Source organism: Coccinella septempunctata, chromosome 4, assembly GCF_907165205.1.
Source record: "Coccinella septempunctata chromosome 4, icCocSept1.1, whole genome shotgun sequence".
NCBI lineage: Eukaryota > Metazoa > Arthropoda > Insecta > Coleoptera > Coccinellidae > Coccinella > Coccinella septempunctata.
In genome coordinates, this window is record NC_058192.1 from 3,669,335 (window position 1) to 3,692,029 (window position 22,695).

The following is a 22,695-nucleotide window of genomic DNA, read 5'->3' on the forward strand; positions in this document are numbered from 1 at the left end:
CTCCAGCATCTGGTGGAGATCCTTCGAAAAACCCTTCTGGCAACACCGATCAGAAATCTGATAACGGAAATCAATCCAGTGGACCTTGAACATTATATATCTATCCAGGGAAACAAATAATAAATTAGAAAGTCAATAAGTAGGGGAGAGTTCCTTTGAATCGGACGGCCCATGAACCGGACGCTACAGTTTTCTACTACACTCGATAGTAATTTAGCATCCTTTACGTAAATCCTATTTTTGCAACATCGATCGATATCTCTTGGAAAATGGCCGACCCTGTGGCTCGCGCCTTGTGGCAAAAATGGGATTTACGTAAAGGGTGCTAAATTACCATCGAGTGTAGTAGAAAACTGTAGCGTCCGGTTCATGGGCCGTCCGATTCAAAGGAACTCTCCCCTACTTATTTTCTTACTCCCTCACTAGGATAATCAGAAGCCTACTGTGATCATACCAATGACTGTTTGAGACTAAAGCCTTCTAGACTTTATTTCCTACTGAGCTGTAGGTTTTGCCAAATTGAATATTATAAGGATCACGTGAAAGAGAGACGTGCACCATATAGAGAAATAGAGACACAGCACTCTACCAAAGCCCAAGCATTCTCTTACCAGAGACTTTCTTTTGCTTCATATACATTCATCATTTTTGGTTCCATGAGATGTTTCTTTCTTGAGTGAACTATTCGAATCGATTTTGAGTACATCGTTTTGAATCTCTGTGTTTCCTTTCGCATCTACTTCAAACTATTTTTTGGTAGATCTTCTTTGCTCATCCTTTGCAGCATTGTATAAAGTTGAGTAGTTAGCTTTCAATCTGATTCAGTAGTGACCATGATGGCAAAGCAATAACAACATTCTTCATATGTATAGAATGAAGATGGTTTTGAATTCTTTTCATGTTGTTTGGTATAATAAACATCCATCGAATTGGAGAATTCTGGTCTTCTGAAATGTCGGAAGTACTATAAAGCTTTGCAATCAAAAATGGTGTACATAATTGGTTTACAAAGCACCGCCAACGCGAAAGACAAATCCTTTGTGTGCTCAAAATCAACTAGACGAATTCATCAACGTGCAGTAGTGCAATGAAAATTTCAATGGCACGAAACCATATTCCATCGCGAGCACTTTTCAGCGTTTTAGTTTAAAAGGGAACTGTGAGTTTCATGCATCCATTTTTCCTTGTGACTGGGTTTGATATATGACATTGTTCACGGTAAACGGTTAATTCATTCCATGAACGCGATAACATACCTGGAACAAGTTGAGCAAACATAATTGGAAAAACCATAGAGGAACAAACATAAACCCGGTTTCACATCGATATCATCGCATATGATGCGCGGAATGAGATAGCTTTATGTACGCTTTTTTATCAGTTTGATGTATGGGCACACTTCTCTGGGTTAAGGTTGGACGGTGTCCTGCAGCTGAACAAATAGATTTTGACGATAGGATGAATTGATAGGACATGGGGCATTTGGAGAACACAGCTCGTTTACCTTTCGAAGAATCATAATGGTCAATTGCCAAGATACGGTGGTAGTAGGTATCAAACACCTATTCAACATTTCAAGTCCAGCCAAACTGTTTTCCAGCAGTAATCAGACATTAGGTCCTCCAAAGTAGGTCAAGGTGAAAAAGCTCTAAGGATGCTTGATAACTACTTACACGGAAAGCTATCCAAAGTTGTTTTGTTTTTGTAGGACAATGCCCCTGCACACAAATCTCATGGCATGCAAAAAATAAGTGATTTAGGGTTTGAATTACTAGAACACCCCGCTTATTCAGATTTGGCTCCATCCGACTATCATCTTATTTGTAAATACTTATTGAGTTGTATATGATAGCTCTTACTCTCATCCTCTATCAGTCTATCCATCAATAACAGACATCTGATAATAATCACCAAAGCTTAAGAAGGTCTGGACAAGATCTAAGCTATGGGAAAGCCTAAAGCTTTTGCTTTTATTAGAAGAACTTCAAAAACTGTTGAGTGTACGAACAAGGTGACATTCCTCCATCGTTTCCTGAGATGATCCTACTTCAATATTTACAGTTTACATATCTGCACACATCTAAATTCCAAGCAACCCCTGAAAGGCTGAGTGAAGCAGAAAAGGTGCCGAGAGAAATCTGTACGAAATCAATGTAAATCCCCATATCCACGAGTTGCTTCCCAAGATTGATCGACGAGTTCCCCATACTGAAAATTCCGAAAGCCTCAAGGCAACCCGAAGACCTTGCCGAAAGCCGGCATATTGCCTGTTCTCACCCCTTTATCGAAAGTACAAAACATACGCAGAGTTGAGTCGTTCGGCTGGCACTCAACTTCCAGAAAGTTGCTCTATTCCGTTCGGAATTGCTCGGAAAACTCGTTTCGAGGATTCCAGTGTGGAAATCTTCAAATGTTTACGCGGCTAGAGCAGATGAGGCGATGTCGAAACAGAAGTTTCTATAGCGATGGCCTGGAATGGATTGAATATAAATATGTTGTTTTGTTGATTATTGGGGAGCGGTGGCGAAACCGGAGTGGAATAAACAGTTGGGGAATTCTTTCCAGTTAGTGTTTTCGCAGAATTCATTTGGAAGGCACGGGGTTTAATGATTCGTGGAAAATTGGGAGGGTGAAGACTCGAAAACTCGCCAAAAAACTTGTTTGGTGCTCTGGAGAAGTTTTCGCTCATAAGTCTTCTATTTCGTGAAGATGAGTAGGGAGCATTGCATGATATTGAAGCAAAAGCAATTGTATTTCTATATACAAAGTTAACAAGAAGCATTTCTTACGATTTCATACCATAAAGATTGTTATGGGGAAATCTGTTTATACGGGGATAAATTGAAAAATTCTTAGCCTACTATAGAACCAAACAAAATTTCAATGTCTAAATATTTTATTACTCAACATATGTCTCACCTACGAAGAGACGATTTTAGTGAAAATCAGATGTAGCACCCTCCGAAAATGCAGTTTCACCCCTCAAAACACAGACGAGAACTTCAGCCTCACAACTCAATATCTTCCAAAATAATTAAGAGGACAACTTCAGGTGTTCCAATTTCTCCCCCTTCCCCCCAGCCTCCTCCAACTGTACCTTCATTGCACCCTCAACACGTTTTTCTGCGATAATGAAACTCGTTCAATATGACGAAAACTGTTATCGCATAGTTCAGACGTGCTCCTGATGAGAGAAAAGGGGACCCACCAGCAGCAGCAAGTGAGGTAGTGAGATATGACAGCGATAAATTACCGCCCCAGACAATCAACGTGACGTGGTAGACAGCGGCGTTACATGAGTGGTTTGAGTACGTACGGGGGGAGACGTTATTGTTGGAATTTATTCGGATCGCGGGAATTTGATATCGAAAACTCGCAGTCTTGATGTTTCCGCCCTTAAAATGGAATGATAAGATGAAATGCGGCGTTGTAAAGGGGAAAAATGCGATAAAATTTCGAGTAGTCTTATGAGTCGATTTACGAGAGTGTACCAGTCACCTCTAATTCATGAGTATTAGATTTACTGTCTTTGCCAGATACTGCAGCTACGCTAAATGAACGCTAGTATTCATAAACCTTTTTCTGTATTAATGAGGTTCCAGGTGTAATTGGGAAATTCATTCATTCATTGCTGTATCCCGTTACCGGGAATAAATCTACAAAAAGAAGAAAAAAAAAGAAAAGAAATGCGAACAGACTTGTAATTTCTTAAGGCTAGTTGCGACTGTGTGCCCTCCTGTGACTAAAGAGACCCAACCGTGACCTGCAGATCCTTCCACACTCAGGGCATGGATAGTCACCAACCAGATCTGGCCGCCGCTGTATCCTTCTCGATTCTCCATTGAAACTGTGTACCAAAGACCTCCACTGTGACCTGTCTAACGCTAGTTGTTCCCAGTTATTATTGGCATTAACTAATTTTAGGGATTGATGTAGTGTATCCTTAAACCGCTCATACTGGCCCCCTGGTTTCCGGGCTCCCTCAGTGAATTCGTCATATAGAGCCATTTTGGGGAGTCTTGTGTCTTGCATCCTCAGAATGTGGCCGCTCCATCTGAGTCGGGCCCTCGTTACTTGAGTCTCAATTGTTGTACAACTCGCGCGTTGCAAGACTTCTGCATTCGAAACTTTGTGGAACCATCTGATGTGCATTATCTGTCTTAGATGACGTTGTTGCGTTTGTTCAAGCTGTTTAATATGTCGCCTGTAGGGCGTCCAGCTTTCCCTTCCGTAAAGGAGCGTTGGGAGGACCACTGCTTTGTAAACAGCTGTCTTGGTCTTCAGATTGAGATCGTGATTTTGGAACACTCTGTCCTTTAGCTTCCAGAATGCCCGTGATGCCGAATTGATACGGTTTTGTATTTCCGTGTCTAGATTAGCCCTACTATTTATGAAACTTCCCAAGGATTTGAACTGCTCGACCTGTTCTAGAGTTTCATTCTCCAGGCTGATATATGTTTGAAGGTTTTCTGGCGGACTTACCAGGATTTTGGTCTTGTCGATATTGAGTCTAAGGCCTAAAGCTTCGTATATATGTTTATAGTTGTCCATCATTATCTGTAGATCCTCTGAGCTGCTAGCTCAGTGAGTGAATAGTCGTCTGCATATTGAAGTTCAGTGATAAACTTGGTACTGGTTTTTGCTCTGATGCGCTTCAGGTTAAACAGGCCTCCATCAAATCTGAATATTATCCCAACACCTCTTACGGGCACTTGAGTGGAGAGGCTATAAAACGCATCCTTCCCCTTCCACCCCAATTGGGAAATAGGCCCTATTTGGAAATCTAAGATTTTTCATTGTATTCTGACTATTCAACTTATCTGGAGAGGATTATAATCTACTCCAGATCTGGGTCCATATTTTCTTTATACTCACCAAGAACTCCTAGCCGAAAGTTTATGGTGACCACAATCACTTTTCCCATTGATGCTAAAGCTGTACCATCGTAAGGATTTCCAGAATTCCACTCATAACTTTCTCCATGGACGTAAACTATGCAAGGAAGGGCTTCTGGTTCCGGATCTCCATTACCTAGAAAGAAATGTATTTTTGAATACACCCTCGGAAAATTCTGAAACACAAGGCCAAAGGCAAGAAAACTTAAAATTGAAATGCCACTTTCCAACACATTTACCGCCTAATAGTCGTACGAGCAATTCAAGCATCAGTACTTTCATAATAGTCTCTTGGTCCACCTAAATTGAATGGTTTTTATTTGGAATTTTTTGTGGCGTTTGTCTCACGTGAAAACTGTGAGGAATTGAAAGTTTCCATCGATATTCAGGCCTGAATGAAATTTGTCGCAAACTACAGCAAGAAAGATTCCGCATACTCCAGGCTTTTTCTGATTTCCTTTTGTGAAATGGTAGCCGGAGGCGTCCAAAACTTTCCAAGCAAACATTCTGCGGAAGATTTGAATTGGAAATTTCCCTTTTCAACATTGACAAAAAGTTTTGTTATTTACATACTTCAGTGGCCACTGCTATTCGCGGAATTTTTAAGACAGTTTTATCTGGAGCTTCTGCTACTCAATTAAAATGAGTAATTTATACAGGTCTCTACTTTGGGATCATACAGACCGTTTGAAGTTCAAGGATCTAATCAGGAGAATATCCAAGGAAGCTCTCCAACTATACTAGGTAGCTTTCAATCAAAACTCATCAGAATAGGAATCCAATGGTTGTCCTATAACAGTTTTTCGGATTTATATTTCAAGCAATTGAAGGTGAGTGTTAAAAAATAAGTTTTGAGACTAAGTAAGATTATTAACACTGTTCCCCCCGTGGAATTTTCTGAATTTATTGTTGAGAGGAATCAAGTCCATTTTGGATTCAGTATTTGAGTAGAGTTTACGATTATATCCTACTTGGTACCAATAATCTTTCCTACACACCTAGAGGAGCCATAAAACCCCTATATTCCTTCCATCATAAACACCTGCGATTCCTCCACAAATCAGTAGTTTTCGGGAGCATCGGTAAGCTCGGAAAATATTCAAGGCCCGCTCTAACCTTGCTATGCAGGATCGTTCTCTCGCTATAGGCCGTTCGGTCCAACCACTTCCAGGACCATTATAGTAAAAGGTGGGAGGAAATAAACGCGCAATAAAACAAGGTAATTCACCGTAAAAGTGTACAACAAGTCCTGATGTTTACTGAAGGTAAAATAACCCTAATTTATGACTGTATAAATTGAATGAAAAAAACTACCTCCAGAAAATTCGACCGAGAAGGGAAAAATGTGCTACTTGAAATAAGGGGACTTTTATGTGCCACGGAATTTCGCTCATCGTTTGCGTTGGGCAAGAAAACTGGAATAACAGTGCGAAATTGAATTATTCTGAAAGCATTCTGTGGGAAAGGGAGCGGAAGTATGAGAATGGCCTCATGAAAAATGATCCCCCGGAATAGTTGTGTGTGTGTATATATGCGGTCCTTGACTGAAACGGATCTGCACCCTGTTCACAATTCAGGATATTGGTGGGGCGTTAGCATGACGGTTGGGCAATAAAAAAAAATTGTCAATCAACTGTCAGAAGTTTTTCAATTTACTTCTTCTATTTTTCATTTTTGATACCGCATCCTTTGTGTCAAAAATTTTATGGACAATGACGTGTCAATATTCTTTGGACATAGATATGATTCCAATTCCAAAGATAGGACCATTTTGGCTATGAGTACGAGGTTCTATTGCTATCTAGTTAGCCTAGACCAGTTCCATGCATACAAAAAATATTGCGTTGCCATAGCAACGAACATTAGCTCATCAGAAGTGTCAGTGTGATGTTTGAGGTCAAAAAAGTGAACCAGAGCTACGCAATGTATTAAAAGAAGGAAGATGTTCACCGAAATTGTGAAAATCGAAAAATTAGATTATTGAGCCATAATCGAGTACCTGTATTTGAAAGGGTTAAGGGGTAAGCAGATTTACGAAGATATGCTTAATACCCTTGGTGATCAATGTCCTTCGTATGCGAGCGTGAAAACTTGGACTACAAGCTTCAAAAGAGGTAAATTTTCCATTGAAGATGATGACCGATCGGGAAGGTCAGTTTCTGTGTCAGTCCCCGAAAATATCGATGCAGTTCATGACATGATTTTATCAGACCGTCGAATTGGGCTAAAACGGATATCTGAAGCACTGAATATTTCATACGAACGCGTTCATCTTATAGTTCACGTCAATTTGGACATGAGAAAAATTGCTGCAAAATGGATCCCCAAATGTTTGAATGTTGACCAAAAGCGTGCAAGGGTAGAAGCATCGCGTTCAATCTTGAGACTTGGGTAAATTTCTACGATCCAGAAACAAAGCAACAATCGACAGAATGGCGACACTCTGGTTCTCCAAGACCTAAGAAATTTCGTGTCCAAAAATCTGCTGGAAAAGTTCTTGCATAAGTTTTTTGGGATTACCATAGAGTAATCATGACTGATTTTTTGGATAAGGATAGAACAATAACCGGAGATTACTATTCGACATTACTGACCATTCTACGGGAAAAAATTAAAGAGAAAAGACGCGGAAAACTATCCAAAGGTGTTTTGTTTTTGCAGGACAACGCCCCTGCGCACAAATCTCATGTTGCCTTGCTAAAAATTCGTGATTTAGGGTTTGAATTACTAGAACACCTCCCTTATTCACCAGATTTGGCTACATACGACTATCATCTCTTTCCTCAACTGAAAAAAAGTTTAAAAGGTCGTAAATTCCTTTTCAACGAGGAGGTAATAAGAGCTGTGGAGGTCAAGTTTGCAGAGCGAAAACGAATTTTTTCTGAACGGTCTAGAGACGTTGCAGGTTCGCTGTAATAAATGTATCCAGTTAAGAGGAGAATATGTTGAGTAATAAAATATGTTGACATTGAAATTTTGTTTGGTTCTATAGTAGGCTAAGAATTTTTCAATATATCCTTGTAGGAAATAGAAAATATGGCATTTGAAAGTAATGTCCATTGGCTAGAAAATTAAAGCAATATTACAACAGTTTTTGTGATTATCTCCATCATGCAGTCTACAAACATAATATGTCTTCTTGCTAACCTGTATTTTAAGCAAAGAATTAATGCAATAAATCCTAATATATTTATCTGTTAGGTACAGAAACATCCCTTCGAAATATTGCTCGATAAAAAGTCGACAGTTAATCACTAATTCTGAGTTTGGCAATCCTGGGTTCAATACGGAATGAAGCCAATATGGCACTCAACAATACTCTTCGGCGTGAACACTTTTCATTTCAGCCTCCATTCTCATGTGGCGAAGCCCTCGAGCGCCAATCGTATGGAAATACCAATAAATCAATTCGAGATTGTTACATGCACCATTAATCACCCATCAATGCGCTCTTCTTTCTGCTTAACCTGGCGAGGAAAATCAAGTTTGGGCGCGGCATATCCATCAGCAGACCGAATTCACGTTATTCTGAATGATAAATCGAATTTTATGTGACACGGATGGAGTCTGATATAGGAGGCTTGGGAATTGTTAGCTGCCCTGTATTTGGTTTCGATACCATTGACTCTATCCGAATTGAAAACTTCCTTTCTAGCAATAGATTATGAAAGCATCCAAATCCTGCCATAGTCAAGAAAACCTTTCTGTATCCAATAAAATTAAAATTCTGACAAAAATAGATTTCCTTTTAATAATAATAGTACAAGGACAAGGAATCACCTACTGTATTTTAGCAGCATCAACCTGTATACCTAGTGGTATACACTGAGAGTACTTAAGATGAATATGTGTAACAGTATAAAATACACTGCGCAAAAAAATTAACGCACATTCTGAAAATCTCAATTTTAATGGAAGTTAACTCTACATTGACTTTATAACTTATTTTTTATGTTCTCTCGGGAAGGTTTTGAACGAAACAAGACACATTAAATGGAAGAAAAATTCAGGATTTCACCGAATCTTATGTGAAAGAAGAGAAATGAACAATTTTCAAAATACTGAAATGCTGATAAGTGATTTAATACTTGGTATTTCCACCCCTTGCGTTAATAACAGCTCGGCAACGACGGTTCATACTCAAAATGAGTGATCTTAAAATGTTCTGATCTAATCCTTCCCAGATTTCTCCGAGTTGGATTCCTAAGTCATTAAGGAGTAGCTGGATGATTTTAACTTCTCAGCCTTCTATTGAGGTTGTCCCAAACCTGCTCAATCGGATTGAAATCTTGATTTCTGGCTGGCCATTCCATTCGAGAGACCTCTTCTAGGTATTCCTGAACGATGCGCGCACGATGGGGTCTGGCATTATCGTCCATAAAAATGAAATTTTCACTAATGTATGGGGCAAGTAGCACTACATGCTCTTCAAGAATGTTCCTTATATACTTATCAGCATTCATAGCTCCATTATCAACGACCACTAGGTCTGTGCGAGCAGTCAAAGATATTCCACCTCATACCATAATCGATCCTCCCCCGAAACCAGTAGTATTCAGGAAATTGCACTGAGCATATCTTTCATGTGGACGTCTGTATACAAGGGAACGTCGATCACAATGGTAGAGGCAGAATCTAGACTCATCTGTGAAGAGAACTCTTTCCCAATCGGCCTCTTCCCAATGGATATGCTCTCTCGCAAAAGAAAGAGCTGGGCCTCTTGCCGCGACACGAGGCCTTAAATCATATTCTCTGAGGCGATTTCTTATTGTCTGAGTGCTAATTTACACCTCATGAGTTTGCTCAAGCTGAATTTGAAGGAGGCGAGCCGTTGCAAACCGTTGTCTCAACGAAGAAACTCTCAAGTAACGTTCTTGAATGGCAGTTGTTACCCGTGGTCTACCCTGTCCTGGTCTTCGGACATTCATACCTGTCTCCCTGAATCGCTGCAACATTCTGGACACACTTGTATGGGAAACTCCAAACCTTTCTGCAATTCTTGTGTATGTCCACCCTTCTTCTCGCAAAACTACCGCTTGGGCACATTCCTCTTGGGTCGAATTGCGTGTTTCGCGTTGCATAGCGATCGAGTGTAGAAAATCAAACGAAAGAAAAACTATTGATCACTAGAATTGATCGAGAACAACTGATTTTAGAATGGAGCCAATACATTCAAAATCTGATAATATCATCTTTTTTTATTCCTGCTGGGAAAAAATATCTGTATTGAAGAAAACCGTTGAAAGTGGATAACATATGCATGCATAATTCTGATGAAAATAATTATCATTGAGAACACCTTCAGTTGTAGAATAAATTTGAGATTTCCATAATGTGCGTTAATTTTTTTGCGCAGTGTATTTACTGTAGCTCATATTATTCTCGTAAGAATGAAAGAGGTAGGTTCAAAAGCACATAATCAATCAAGAGGATTATCGCTAACAGCAAAGCACGGAAACCTGTCCCTGAGTCGAAAATGCATAACAGGAGAGAACAGGGTGAAAAATCCAATGGAATAGTCATCAGCGATCACGCCGGCACTTCGGATTGAACTCCCATCCTCCTGAAGTTGTCGGAAAATTGATTTTCGAGATTCCGAGACGTTCGAAGATATATCGGCAATTTAGTGACTTTAGAAAGCCCTTCTTCGATGTTCTCCCTCTCGAGGCTGGAGTATTAGAGTAGATTTGTCGATTTTTTGAGCGGCACCAATATTTTCCGTTTCCATCGTGAGGAATTGCCTCATATATATCGAAGCGGGTCGCAGGAAACGACTTCAAGACTACACAAAAATCTACTTTTGGTTGCCTTTTCTACAAATTGATCTCGGCGCAAAGTCTGGCGCGGTTATCCTATGAGAAATTTCATTTCTATGTGATAGTTTTATATACAGGCCGAGTCTTTGACTCCGTACAAATGTTTTAACAGTAGATTCTTTACCATTTTTTCTCGGCACAACGGAAAGTCATCTTTAGAGTCGACTATCTTCCAGGAAAATTATCGTAGATATAAACGTGATACATATTCTGAGAGAGCAAGTCTTCTAGTAATGAATTTGAGAATTTCATCAATTTCGAGAACCGTTCAGTCTTGACGAATTCTCAAGTGAAATTGAGAAATTTGAAAAATGCCAGTCCCAAAATGAAAAATCTAAACGAAGGGAGATAGGCTTTCGAAATTGCTCGCAATCGATTCAGCGTGTTTCAAAATCTATATTTTCATACCAAAATTCCAAATATCTAGCCCTGGTTAGGAGAAAATTTTTTTTTTGTTTTTTCACTTTTCATTTTCGAGTTGACTTCGAAGAGCTCTCTGGAGTGCAAGTCTCTATTGAAGCATCAACTGTTTGATTTTCTAGAACCTTCGGAACAAATTCTATGCACTCCATATCCTAGGATAGTAATAGAACATCCTGATTTTCATACAGAGTAGCAAAGAGGTCATTTCAGGGGGGTCTAACCCCTTGCTCATTTTTGACCCAAAAAATCGAGATTTTCGAAATCGAGTTTTTGTTATAGGGTAGAAGCCTAGGCAACACTGATTATATAACCGGAAATCCCAATTGGATCAGACGAATATAAAAGGAGATATCGCAGATTGAAAATTGCAATTTTTGAAAAATGCCATTTCCAAGATGAAAATCTAAACGAAGGGAGATAGGCTTTCGAAATTGCTCGCAATGGATTCAGCGTGCTCGAAAACCTATATTTCCATACCAAAATTTTGGATATCTGGCCCTGTTTAGGAGAAAATAATTTTTTTTGTTTTTCCACTTTTCATTTTCGAGTTGACTTCGAAGAGCTCTCTGGAGTGCAATTCTCTATTGAAGCATCAACGGTTTGGTTTTCTACAATCTTCAGAACAAGTTCTATGCACTTCATATCCAAAGTCAGTAATAGAATATCCTAATTTTCAGACAGAGTAGCAAATAGGTCATTTTAGGGGGGTCTAACCCCTTGCTCATTTTTGACCCAAAAAATCGATATTTTCGAAATCAAGTTTTTGTGCTTGGGTGGAAGCCTTAGCAATGCTGATTATGAAACCGGAAATCCCAATTGGATCAGACAAATATAACAGATGATATCGCAGATTGAAAATTGCAATTTTTGAAAAATGCCATTTCCAAGATGAAAATCTGAACGAAGGGAGATAGGCTTTCGAAATTGCTCGCAATCGATTCAGCGTGTTTCAAAACCTATATTTTCATACCAAAATTCCAAATATCTAGCCCTGTTTAGGAGAAAATGATTTCTTTTGTTTTTCCACTTTTCATTTTCAAGTTGACTTCGAAGAGCTCTCTGGAGTGCAACCCTCTATTGAATCATCAACTGTTTGGTTTTCTAGAATCTGCAAAACAAATTCTATACACCCCATATCCTAAGACAGTAATAGAGCATCCTGATTTTCAGACAGAGTAGAAAATAGGTCATTTTATGGGGGTCTAACCCCTTGCTCATTTTTGACCCAAAAAATCGGGATTTTCGAAATCGAGTTTTTGTACTAGGGTGGAAGCCTAGCCAACGCTGATTATATAATCGGAAATCCCAATTCGATCGGACAGATATAACAAGCGATATAGCAAATTGAAAAATGCAATTTTTGAAAAATGCCATTTCCAAAATGAAAATCTAAACTCAGAGAAATAGGCTTTCGAAATTGCTCGCAATAGATTGAGCATTTTCGAGAACCTACATCTGCTCACCAAATTTTCGTATATCTAACACTGTTCACCAGAAAATCAAGTATTTCATTTTTCCATTATTCAACTTTCGAGTTAGGTTGTATCTAGCAGAAAAATCATAGTAGATTTAAACGTGATCCATACTCTGAAAGAGCAACCTTCCTTTTATTATTTGTGTTTTAATTCGATAGAATATCGATTGGCATCTTTCAAATATTACTTTTCATTTCTATTGTGTGAATTCCAGCCTAGATAATATTGACCCAACTCGATTTGAAAGAGACCTAACAAGGAACTGGCATTGAAAACATCTCTGGACGTGTTCTTCATCCAAGTTTCCCAACAAAAACCCCACAAGGACATCCTGGAACGGCCCAAACTGCCTCCCATCTCATACAACATTCATTGAAAATGAAAATTTCGAAATACGCGCCAGGGTGCAGGTCTACAAACTGATCCCGATTCTAGTAACGCGTGTCCGCGTTCCAGAAATAATTTCGGAAATATACCTGTTCTCCTGTGAGCCATACTTCCGCAGTGGAAGTGTGGGCAGCAGGAAGGGCCTCTACTCTGAATGCGAATTCTCAGCTTCCTGCCCCGTTATGTATTCAGGATGGAAGTCGGAATTTCTGCATGACAAATTTGAATTGTGTTTCATGTTTCCGTTAGGAGTCTGCAAAAAATTGCGAAAAAATGTCCCGCATGCAGCCGGCTGGCGTTCCACGATCCTGTATTAATTTTATTCCTGCCTAGTTTTCGGATATTTTGATGGAGGTATGGACTCTTGGAATTTTATGCCTCCTGGGAGTTTATCAGCCCTCTGTAGCTTGGAAAAAAGACTGCGATTCAGCATGAAGAGTTGCTCTTTCAGAATATGTATCACGTTCAAATCTACGATGATTTTCCTGGAAGATAAATCACTCTGAAGATGACCTTCGCAAAATTCCCAAAAAGTTGGGTTCAGTTAAACCTTCCTCAAGATCGAACGGTTATGTTGAGATGAATGAAATTCTCAGATTTATTACTAGAAGAGTTGCTCTTTCAGAATATGTATCACGTTCAGATCTACGATAATTTTCCTGGAAGATATGCGACTCCCAAAAATTTGGGTTCAGTTAAACCTTCCTCAAGTTCGAACGGTTATGCCGAGAGGGTTGAAATTCTCAGATTTTGTAATAGAGGAGTTGCTCTTTCAGAATATATATCACGTTCAAATCTACGATGATTTTCCTGAAAGGTAAATCACTCTAAAGATGACCTCCGAAAAATTCCCAAAAAGTTGGGTTCAGTTAAACCTTCCTCAAAATCGAACGGTTATGTTGAGATGGATTAAATTCTCAGATTTATTACTAGAAGAGTTGCTGTTTGAGAATATGTATCACGTTCAGATCTACGATAATTTTCCTGGAAGATATGCGACTCCCAAAAATTTGGGTTCAGTTAAACCTTCCTCAAGTTCGAACGGTTATGCCGAGAGGGTTGAAATTCTCAGATTTTGTAATAGAGGAGTTGCTCTTTCAGAATATATATCACGTTCAAATCTACGATGATTTTCCTGAAAGGTAAATCACTCTAAAGATGACCTCCGAAAAATTCCCAAAAAGTTGGGTTCAGTTAAACCTTCCTCAAGATCGAACGGTTATACTGAGATGGATGAAATTCTCAGATTTATTACTAGAAGAGTTGCTCTTTCAGAATATGTATCACGTTTGGATCAACGATCATTTTCCAGCAGAATAAATTACTCGAAATTTGACCTTCGCAAAATTCCCAAAAAGTGGGGTTCAGTTAAAACTTCCTCGAGATCGAACGGTTTTGCTGCAGTGGATGAAATGTCGAGATTTATCACTGGAAAGGATTTTTCTTTCAGAATATATATCACTTCCAGCTCTACGATGATTTTTCTGGGAGTTACGCGTGTCGAAAATTGATAGACTTTCCTGATGAGTGACTAGACTCCCTATTGAATTCACAAATATTCCATCCAAATGAACGATACCGATACACCCCTGAAATCATTCCAACACGATGAAAATCCAACATCACCATTGCATAGCGTTATTATTAGCCCATTTCCCAGATGGGTCGATCCCGCGCGTTCATATCTACCACTCATCAACCTGACCCATAAATCAGAAATATAGAGCTGCAACTACCGAAGTGTCATCAATGAAACGCCGTTTTTACGCGAAAATTATGGCGTGAAACTCTCCATTTATTCTTTGAACCAGTTATTTTTTACAGCCCCAAAGACACCCAGATATTGTCACACATAATAAACACAGATTGAGTGTATTTTATGTGGGCCCTTTTATTTAGTTTCATGACTTCACGCTTGAGGGCGTTATTGCTTTTTTTGGGGGGTTTCACGGACAGGGGCGTCTCGAATTATTCCATCGAAAGCCAAAGCTAATATTTCTTTAACTGAAAAAGAAGTTTCAAAGTCTAAAGAAGCTATTCTCAGATGATCGTATACATAAGTATCGTGGTATTTTAAACCAGAAGTTTTTTGCCTGCGTAAGGAATACAATAATTTAATTTTCCCTATACTGTGCGTAACATAAAAGCATAATAAATAAAGTAGAAGCTACGGTTGCTGAATAGAAACGACCTTATAAAGGGAGGTTTCCACACATATGGTATTTTATGTCATTCTCCTCTATTTGAATACATTGTTACTGGGCAGAATGGAATATGCCAGGTCATATAATATAGAGAACACGTATGAAAATAGAATTCTCCCGGAAAATCCTGAAAAGTTTTCTGTTGCACATTTATACTGGCGCTTTCCGGCAAATTGAATTCTCCAGTTTAGGGAGGATTTTTCCTTTTTCCTGACTTCCTCGAGATACAGCTGCGCTGACTTGGTTTTTCACGGTTCGTAATGATTTGAAATGAATTAGATGAATAAGAATAGTTCGTCCTATTTTTCGAAGATTTGTTACGGGTTTGTTGGCCCAATTTTAGAGCTGTCCTTCTGAAATATTGAATTATTTTTATTTTCAAGTTGCGAGACTCAAAAGCGCTTTTTTCTAGTCGGTTATCGAACAAAACTGGCCACATTTATGCAGGGAAACGAGTTTTCTCCAAAAAAATACAACAATACTGTACAGACAAGATTTATAGCGAAAATTTGCAGAATCATCGAAATTGTAATCACGTTTAGGTTAGGTTGGATAAGGTTTTGTTAGGTTAGGTTGGGTTAGGTTTGGTTAGGTTAAGTTAGGTTGGGGTAGGTTAGGTTAGGACAGATCGAGTTGGGTTAGGGTAGATTTCTAGATTTTAAAAGGGATTGCGTTGCACTGTACAATACTGTACAGACAAGATTTATAGCAAAAATTTGAATAATCATCGAAATTGTAATCACATTTAGGTTAGGTTGGATAAGGTTTTGTTAGGTTAGGTTGGGTTAGGTTTGGTTGGGTTGAGTTAGTTCGGGAAAGGTTAGGTTAGGATAGTTTGAGTTGGCTAAGGGTAGATTTCTAGATATTAAAAGGGTTTGCGATGCACTGGGACCTCAAGATCTATCGTGTCCGGGTTTGTGTTTTCGAAGTTCTGATTCCAGTAGATCAGAGACTCTTTTCCTTTCTCTATGCAGTAGATTTATCCGTTATATAAATATGACCTTCCAACTTCCAATTGTGATTGGCTCTTGGGGTTTTTTGTTGGCACTGACTTCTCATTTTCGCCTGATTTCTCGCATGACTTCAAATCATTACTACCAATACTCAATACTCAGAGGTTCGTTTGAAAACTGTTCTGTTTTTTAAGTGAGGACATGATATTCTCTCTCTGCTCCTCCTTTCCTTAAGAAGCAGGTACCTACAGACAGAGTCTCTGCTACAGGATTCTATTGAAATTCTTTATCTATGGTGGATAATTGAGTCCCATTATGTACCTGCATCCATATCCCAAAATCCTCGTTATCGTGTAACTGCCCCAAAAATGAACTGGCTTATGAATATAAGGCTGCAAAACACTTCCACCCATATGTAATGCACAAAAGTGGCGCATAAAAAAAAACAATTTCGGAAACAAAACCCCACAAGCTGGTAAAAAGCGCGAATGGGAATTAAATTATTTAAATGAGATACCCATTACTTGAATGGAGGTCACAATGAGAATTGCTGCATACACTGCAACCGCGGTGCCGGAGCAGCCTTGCTCACATTCTCACATTTACATTTTAATCACGGCCGAGAACAATACATCCGGCAGAAAGAGAACATCAGCGCCGGTTTGCCAGTCACTTTATGGAGTCTCATTTTTCAGAACCTCTAAAAAAGAAACAATGACGCCTCTTGTCGAGTAGAAGAAAGAGGACGTCATTCAATAACAATGGAGTGTCTTAATTCAACAAGTTTTCTTTGAAAGCGCCATCAGGAGGGAGAATGCCGGATGTGCTTTTTATATAAAAGTTGTGGATATGAGGCTGTTTGCGGGTTGGAGTTTGGGGTTTTTATCACCCCGAAATGAGTGATTAAGTCATCGAAACCACAGTATTGTGATTTCTTGATTTCTGATGATAAAGACGGAAAATTTTCACGATTTATGTTACATGACATGTGGATTCTGATAGATGATGAGAAATTACGTAAATCATCCACTACCTTGAAGTAGGTTCAATAGATATCGGGATTTACTCGAGCGTCGTGGAGACCTAGTAGATTTTGAAGATTAGATGGTAAAAAAAAAAAAAGGTTCTATGATGTATGCGCTTTCAGCGGTGGGGAAAGCGTCTGCAGGGTCTTAAAGATGTAAAAAAAATCGTCAGGTGTACATACTCGAGTGTGTCAGATTAAGATACTGTCTATGCTCTACGTGTCTCTGATAATGAATTCATGCTTATCTGACAGTTTGCGCGGTGGGACTGGCCGTAAGGAAGAGTTGAAAATGGTAAAAAAACAATTCCAGCGTCTCTGATTTTTGGAAGATATGTTAATTGGACCCAAAGGAACCTACTTTTCAAGGGACTGACAATTTGGACGTGACGAAAGGTCATAGCGGTCCTTTGAAAATGTAAAAAAAAATCGTTACTTGTACATACTCGAGCGTGTCAGATTTTCATACAGATGGTTAATCTGGGTGTTGTACACGTGTTGACCTATTAATCTGACACTAATCAGGGGGGGTTTTCTTAATCTGACACTTTGAACATGATAAAAATGCCTTTTTTTCGAATATTTCCCTTCCTGTACTTCTAATCGTTTTTGTATTCATTATAAAAGTTGTAGATAATAAAATTCTACACAAATTTTGTCTGAAGCAATTTTACATACTCTTAACCGTTCTCTTAGAGGGTGATAAGGGCGAGAAGCTTAGCCACACATGCGAAAGGGCAAGGTCAATGTAGAATAATCCCAGTCTAATCTACAATTGTCAAAATGACAAGGTATTTCTATGAAGACAATTTCGAAATTAGTCACGAAAATTTTAGTGTTGTCTGTGACTGAACCTTAGAATGTACTATTTTCCAACGAGAGAATTTTCGCTTCAGCATGTATCGCTAAACACCTCGCATTTATCGTCGTATATCTAGAAAACGTATGAACGTAGAAAAAATTGCTTGGGACAAAATTTGTACAAAATGTTATGCTATACAAAAAGATTTGACACCCAGGGAAGGAGATAATTCAAAAAATTTGTGTTTTTGGTGACCTTTATGTCCAATTTTTATTGTTTCGGCTTGCTAAAACTGTCAGATTATAGTTTTTCCGTTATTCTTGAATCATTAGCTTCGAAATAAGAGAAAACGCCACCGCGCTCGAGAATGTACACGTGACGTTTTTTTTTTTGCAAGTTTGGCGCCCTCCCACACATTTTTGACAGGCTTAAATTGTCAGATTAAGTGAATATATACTTTTCAACATGTAATTAACCACATATATCTTAATCTGACACGCTCGAGTATGTACAATGATCGCTTTTTTTTACTATTCTGACAGGCTGTCCTAGACAATTCCCCCTATATACAGGTCTAATTTTTGGTAGAGTACTACTCTACAGGGTCCAAGGTATGTCCACTTATATTAATCTGACACGCTCGAGTAAATCCCGAATTTTCTTCTTCGTCTCCCCAACTACAAGTATCAATGAACTACCCTTCTCTACAATTCATTGATCCATCGTACACTCAGTTTCGGTCGCAGAAAAAACAAAAAACCACGTCTGACTCGAGTCGAGATACCTGAAATATTGTCAAAAGGGTAGAATCTCACAGATCAAAAAACGTTCATGAATCGGCTGTTATCCACGTAGCAATAATAATGAACTGAATTATTCAGTTCATTTACAACGTCTCGCCCTTTTCGAAATCAACCGACTGGAGACATTCTCTCATGATTCCTGGATAATGAGTTCAGACCTTCTCCATTTTCTGAGTAATCCGTTGATGAAAGTTCAGCAGAACAGCTCAGTTAAGACCCAAGGGATAATTCGAGGGATCTCAAAACATTTGCCTAGATTTCTTGCTCCAACGGTGCACTAAATCTCATTTTTAGCGAAATTCACTTGGGCAGCAAGAAAGGGGAGGTCCAGAGTGCCTCGGTCTGTTTTAGTCGGACTTTCAATAAACCATTATTCCATTGCATTTCTGTAAATCCCGACGTCTCAGAGAGAAGACTTTGTAACGGTCATGTGGGCTTCTATTGTCTCGAAATGATATAGATACCCACCTATTACATTTCAAAGCATATTCTTTTACTCCATAAAAGGCCTTGCCAAAGTCAGGATAAGATTGTTCTACCCTCGTGTAGTTCAATTCCAAAACTTTGAAAAACAATAAAACATACGTCAATTGCATCGAAAAAACGAGATGCCCAAATTGGTCGTTGATTGAAAACAGGAATCAAAAATGCGCAACACGAACCGAGAATCAGAATATCGAATATTCACTTCGGCGGAATGGATTTGCTTCCGAAAAAAATTAGGTCTTTTGTCTTCTGAATAATGCTCCAGACGAATCACCCACTTAAAGAGCATTTCAATTTATTTTTACGATTGGAAGGCGCTCTCTGGAAAAATGGCTGGCATCAATTCTGGAATTAAATGCACTTAACCAGTTTTTGAGGGGCCTTCAACCGGGATTGTTCCCTTTATCGACGTAAATAGATGGCATAATAATTCACGGAAAAAGCTACTTTATTCACAGCGCGTTCAAGAGACTATTTTGTCCAACTTCAGAGACAGTAGTATCTGTTAACTTAATCTAAATGAAAGGTTCACAATATAACTAGGTAATCTGAGATGCATTCTCGTTGAGGGCTGAAAAATTGTTCACTTGATAGACTCACATTCGAGAATCTGCATATTTTATAGTTTATACCTTCACGATGCCCTATCATTTTCAAACTCCAAATCTCATCTTCCCTAATACCCCCCAAATTTATTAAATGTGTCAAGCTGAGTTTCATGATCGTCAACAAGATAATGATTGTTATCTCTCGGGTAAAAACTTCGGTGAAGTTTGCAATCTGGCAAAAATTGGAGCGTGAAACTTTTCCAGCCCCTGAATTTAAAAACTGGAAAATGTTTTTTAAATGAGCGTACGAAGTTGAAGACACATTTCGTATTCATATTACCGGAAACAGTGTAAATCAAAGCATGATTCTGAAATGAAATATTTATCTGGAGAAGTTTCCCCATCGAAAAGAATATTTCTGAGAAGTGGGAAGAATAGTACTGTAGTTCAATTTTCCTGTAGTTAAAAATGAAATGACATAAAACATAACCTCAATTTCGATTTGAAATTTAGCGGGAAATACAGTTGTTGTCTTTTGCTGTTTCTATTAATTTATGCTGTGAACACTTTGAAATTATTGCTAACAATCTGCAGTTATACCATTTTATCATTGGAAAGGAAAATGGATTTCAATGAAGAACACCTTCCTGATTTATTACCCCTCTATTACAAACGACTCTTTCCACATCAATTATTCTATCAGTGGCTTAGTTATGGTAAATTAAAACTCGTTTTCGTAACAGTTTTGAAATCAAAAACTTGTTTTAGGAGACAATCAGATATTTTCCAAGAGAGAAGTATCTTTTACTCTATTTGGAGATATATACATAAGATATCAGTCCTTTGATACCTATGAACAGTTCGTTCAAGAAATCCACAAGAAACTGCCTGTGAAGATCGATATAGGTGCCATATACCTCCAAAGACCCAAAGATAAACTCACATGTCGAACACTGATACCAGTCCAAAAAGAATTGGTCTTCGATATCGATATGACAGATTACGATGATGTACGTATATGTTGCTCAGGAGCAGAAGTATGTAACAAATGTTGGAAATTCATGGTCATTGCCTGTAAAATTATAGACGTTACATTGAGAGAAGATTTCGGTTTTAAAAATATATTGTGGGTTTTCTCTGGAAGAAGAGGTATACATTGTTGGGTAGCTGACTCTAGCGTTAGACATTTAGGAGATGATGTCAGGAGCTCTGTCGCTGAGTATATACAAGTTCTGAAGGGTGGTTTATCAACTAAGAAGGTTCAACTGCCAGGGGAAAAAATTCATCATTCAATTGTGTGAGTGTTTCAGTTTTATTCACTGTAACTTACTTTTAGGAGCCCGATTTGAGAATGGATATACTGTTTATATGGGGGGTGATATTAACTGTAGTTGAACATAATGAAATTGATAATGCATGTACCACTTTTGGTTTGAGCTTAAGCTGCTCACCTAGCTATCATCACTGTAATTGAGTATTTTAGGAGATCTCTGAGTATAATTGATAAATACTTCAATGAGTCATTGGTAATTCATCAAGATATATTAGGGAAAGAAAGACTGGACAAGTTTTTGAATATTATAGATCAAGATTTACGTGGTACTTTTAAGGAAGCTTTAGAGAAATTTGATACATCTGAGGAGAGATGGAAGGCATTTGAAAATACATTCACAGATTTACTGAGAAAGGTGAGGTTACAACTCACGTTATTTATCATATTCCTTTGGATGAATAAGTCATTGAAATCTTTCAGGGTCAAATACCTAAAAACCTGAAAAATTTGAGGGAAGAAATAAAGTTACAATACTGTTATCCTCGACTGGATATTCATGTGTCGAAAGCAATGAACCATTTACTAAAAGCCCCATTTTGTGTCCATCCAAAAAGTGGCAAAATATCAGTACCTTTCAATCCACGCTTTGTCGATAATTTCGAACCTGATAAAGTTCCAACCATCACGTGAGTATTCTTTGAAAATCATCCAACCATAAATATCTAATCTGAACTTCTCACAAGCTTACTTGATCGAGAAATCAATGAATATGATGCTAAGTCCAAAACAATGACCGAGGGGGTTGAAGACTCGTCAATAAAAATCAAGGATTATAAAAAAACGAGTCTACTGAAATCTGTGGTGATTTTCGAGCAGTTTATAAGGTCTTTAGAGAGGGATATGAGGAGTAAAGAAAATACTGATATAATGGTAAGGAGTTTGTGTCAAGGATTTGTATATGGAATTTAGATGGCTTTCAATATTTTCAGGAGGTCATCTGATGGACTCAGTGGTTCGAGAAGGATTCTTACATGTTTTATTGTAATTTGAAATGTATGTTTCTCATTATTTTGTGATTCGAGAAATTTTTAACGAATTTTATTTCACATTTGGATTATAGTAGGGTTACTTATGTTTTAAATACCATTTGTAATTGTTAATGATACTTTGTTGTTTATATTTCCTTGCCTATTATGAGAATAGAAGGATTTTCGTTCTTTATTTCAACTTGATTCCCCAATGCAATCATTCTAAGGAATCAATGGGTGTTGTTAGTGCTTGATCAATAATTTAAAAGAAGTACAGGATGTTTTAAAAATCTGCATGAAAATACAATGCCAAAAATATAATTATAATTCATAAATTCATCGTGGGATTGACGTCAAGTAAACTCTGATAAACCGTGTCAGGTGAGATGTCGATGAGAAAAAAGTTCTCCCTGAATAACTCGCGAACTCATCAAACTCCCCGAACTGGAAACGTCCCCTGGCCACAAATGAGCCAAATTACTCCAAGACTGCGAACGTCTCCAGTTCCTCGACATATAAAGCACAATTTACCGTGAATTATGAAACGAACCACTCTAACGATCCCCTAAACCATATTC

The 22,695-nt window shown here is 38.3% G+C and overlaps 2 protein-coding genes across 2 annotated transcripts in view; one reads left to right on the forward strand and one right to left on the reverse strand.

The window, feature by feature from the left end:
- The window catches only part of LOC123311076 (neuroligin-1-like), a 167,206-nt gene that overhangs the window by 60,274 nt on the left and 84,237 nt on the right, over positions 1–22,695 (reverse strand). Inside the window, exon 5 of the mRNA XM_044894841.1 lies at positions 4,876–5,031. Coding sequence (XP_044750776.1) covers positions 4,876–5,031 — 156 coding nt within the window. The remainder of the gene's footprint in view (positions 1–4,875; positions 5,032–22,695) is intronic.
- On the forward strand, positions 20,306–22,305 carry LOC123311073 (DNA primase small subunit). The gene is made up of 6 exons (XM_044894837.1): positions 20,306–20,532; positions 20,585–21,113; positions 21,300–21,504; positions 21,570–21,775; positions 21,833–22,019; positions 22,079–22,305. The coding sequence occupies exons 1-6, from the start codon at positions 20,439–20,441 to the stop codon at positions 22,088–22,090; spliced, it is 1,233 nt and encodes a 410-aa protein (XP_044750772.1). The 5' UTR covers positions 20,306–20,438; the 3' UTR covers positions 22,091–22,305.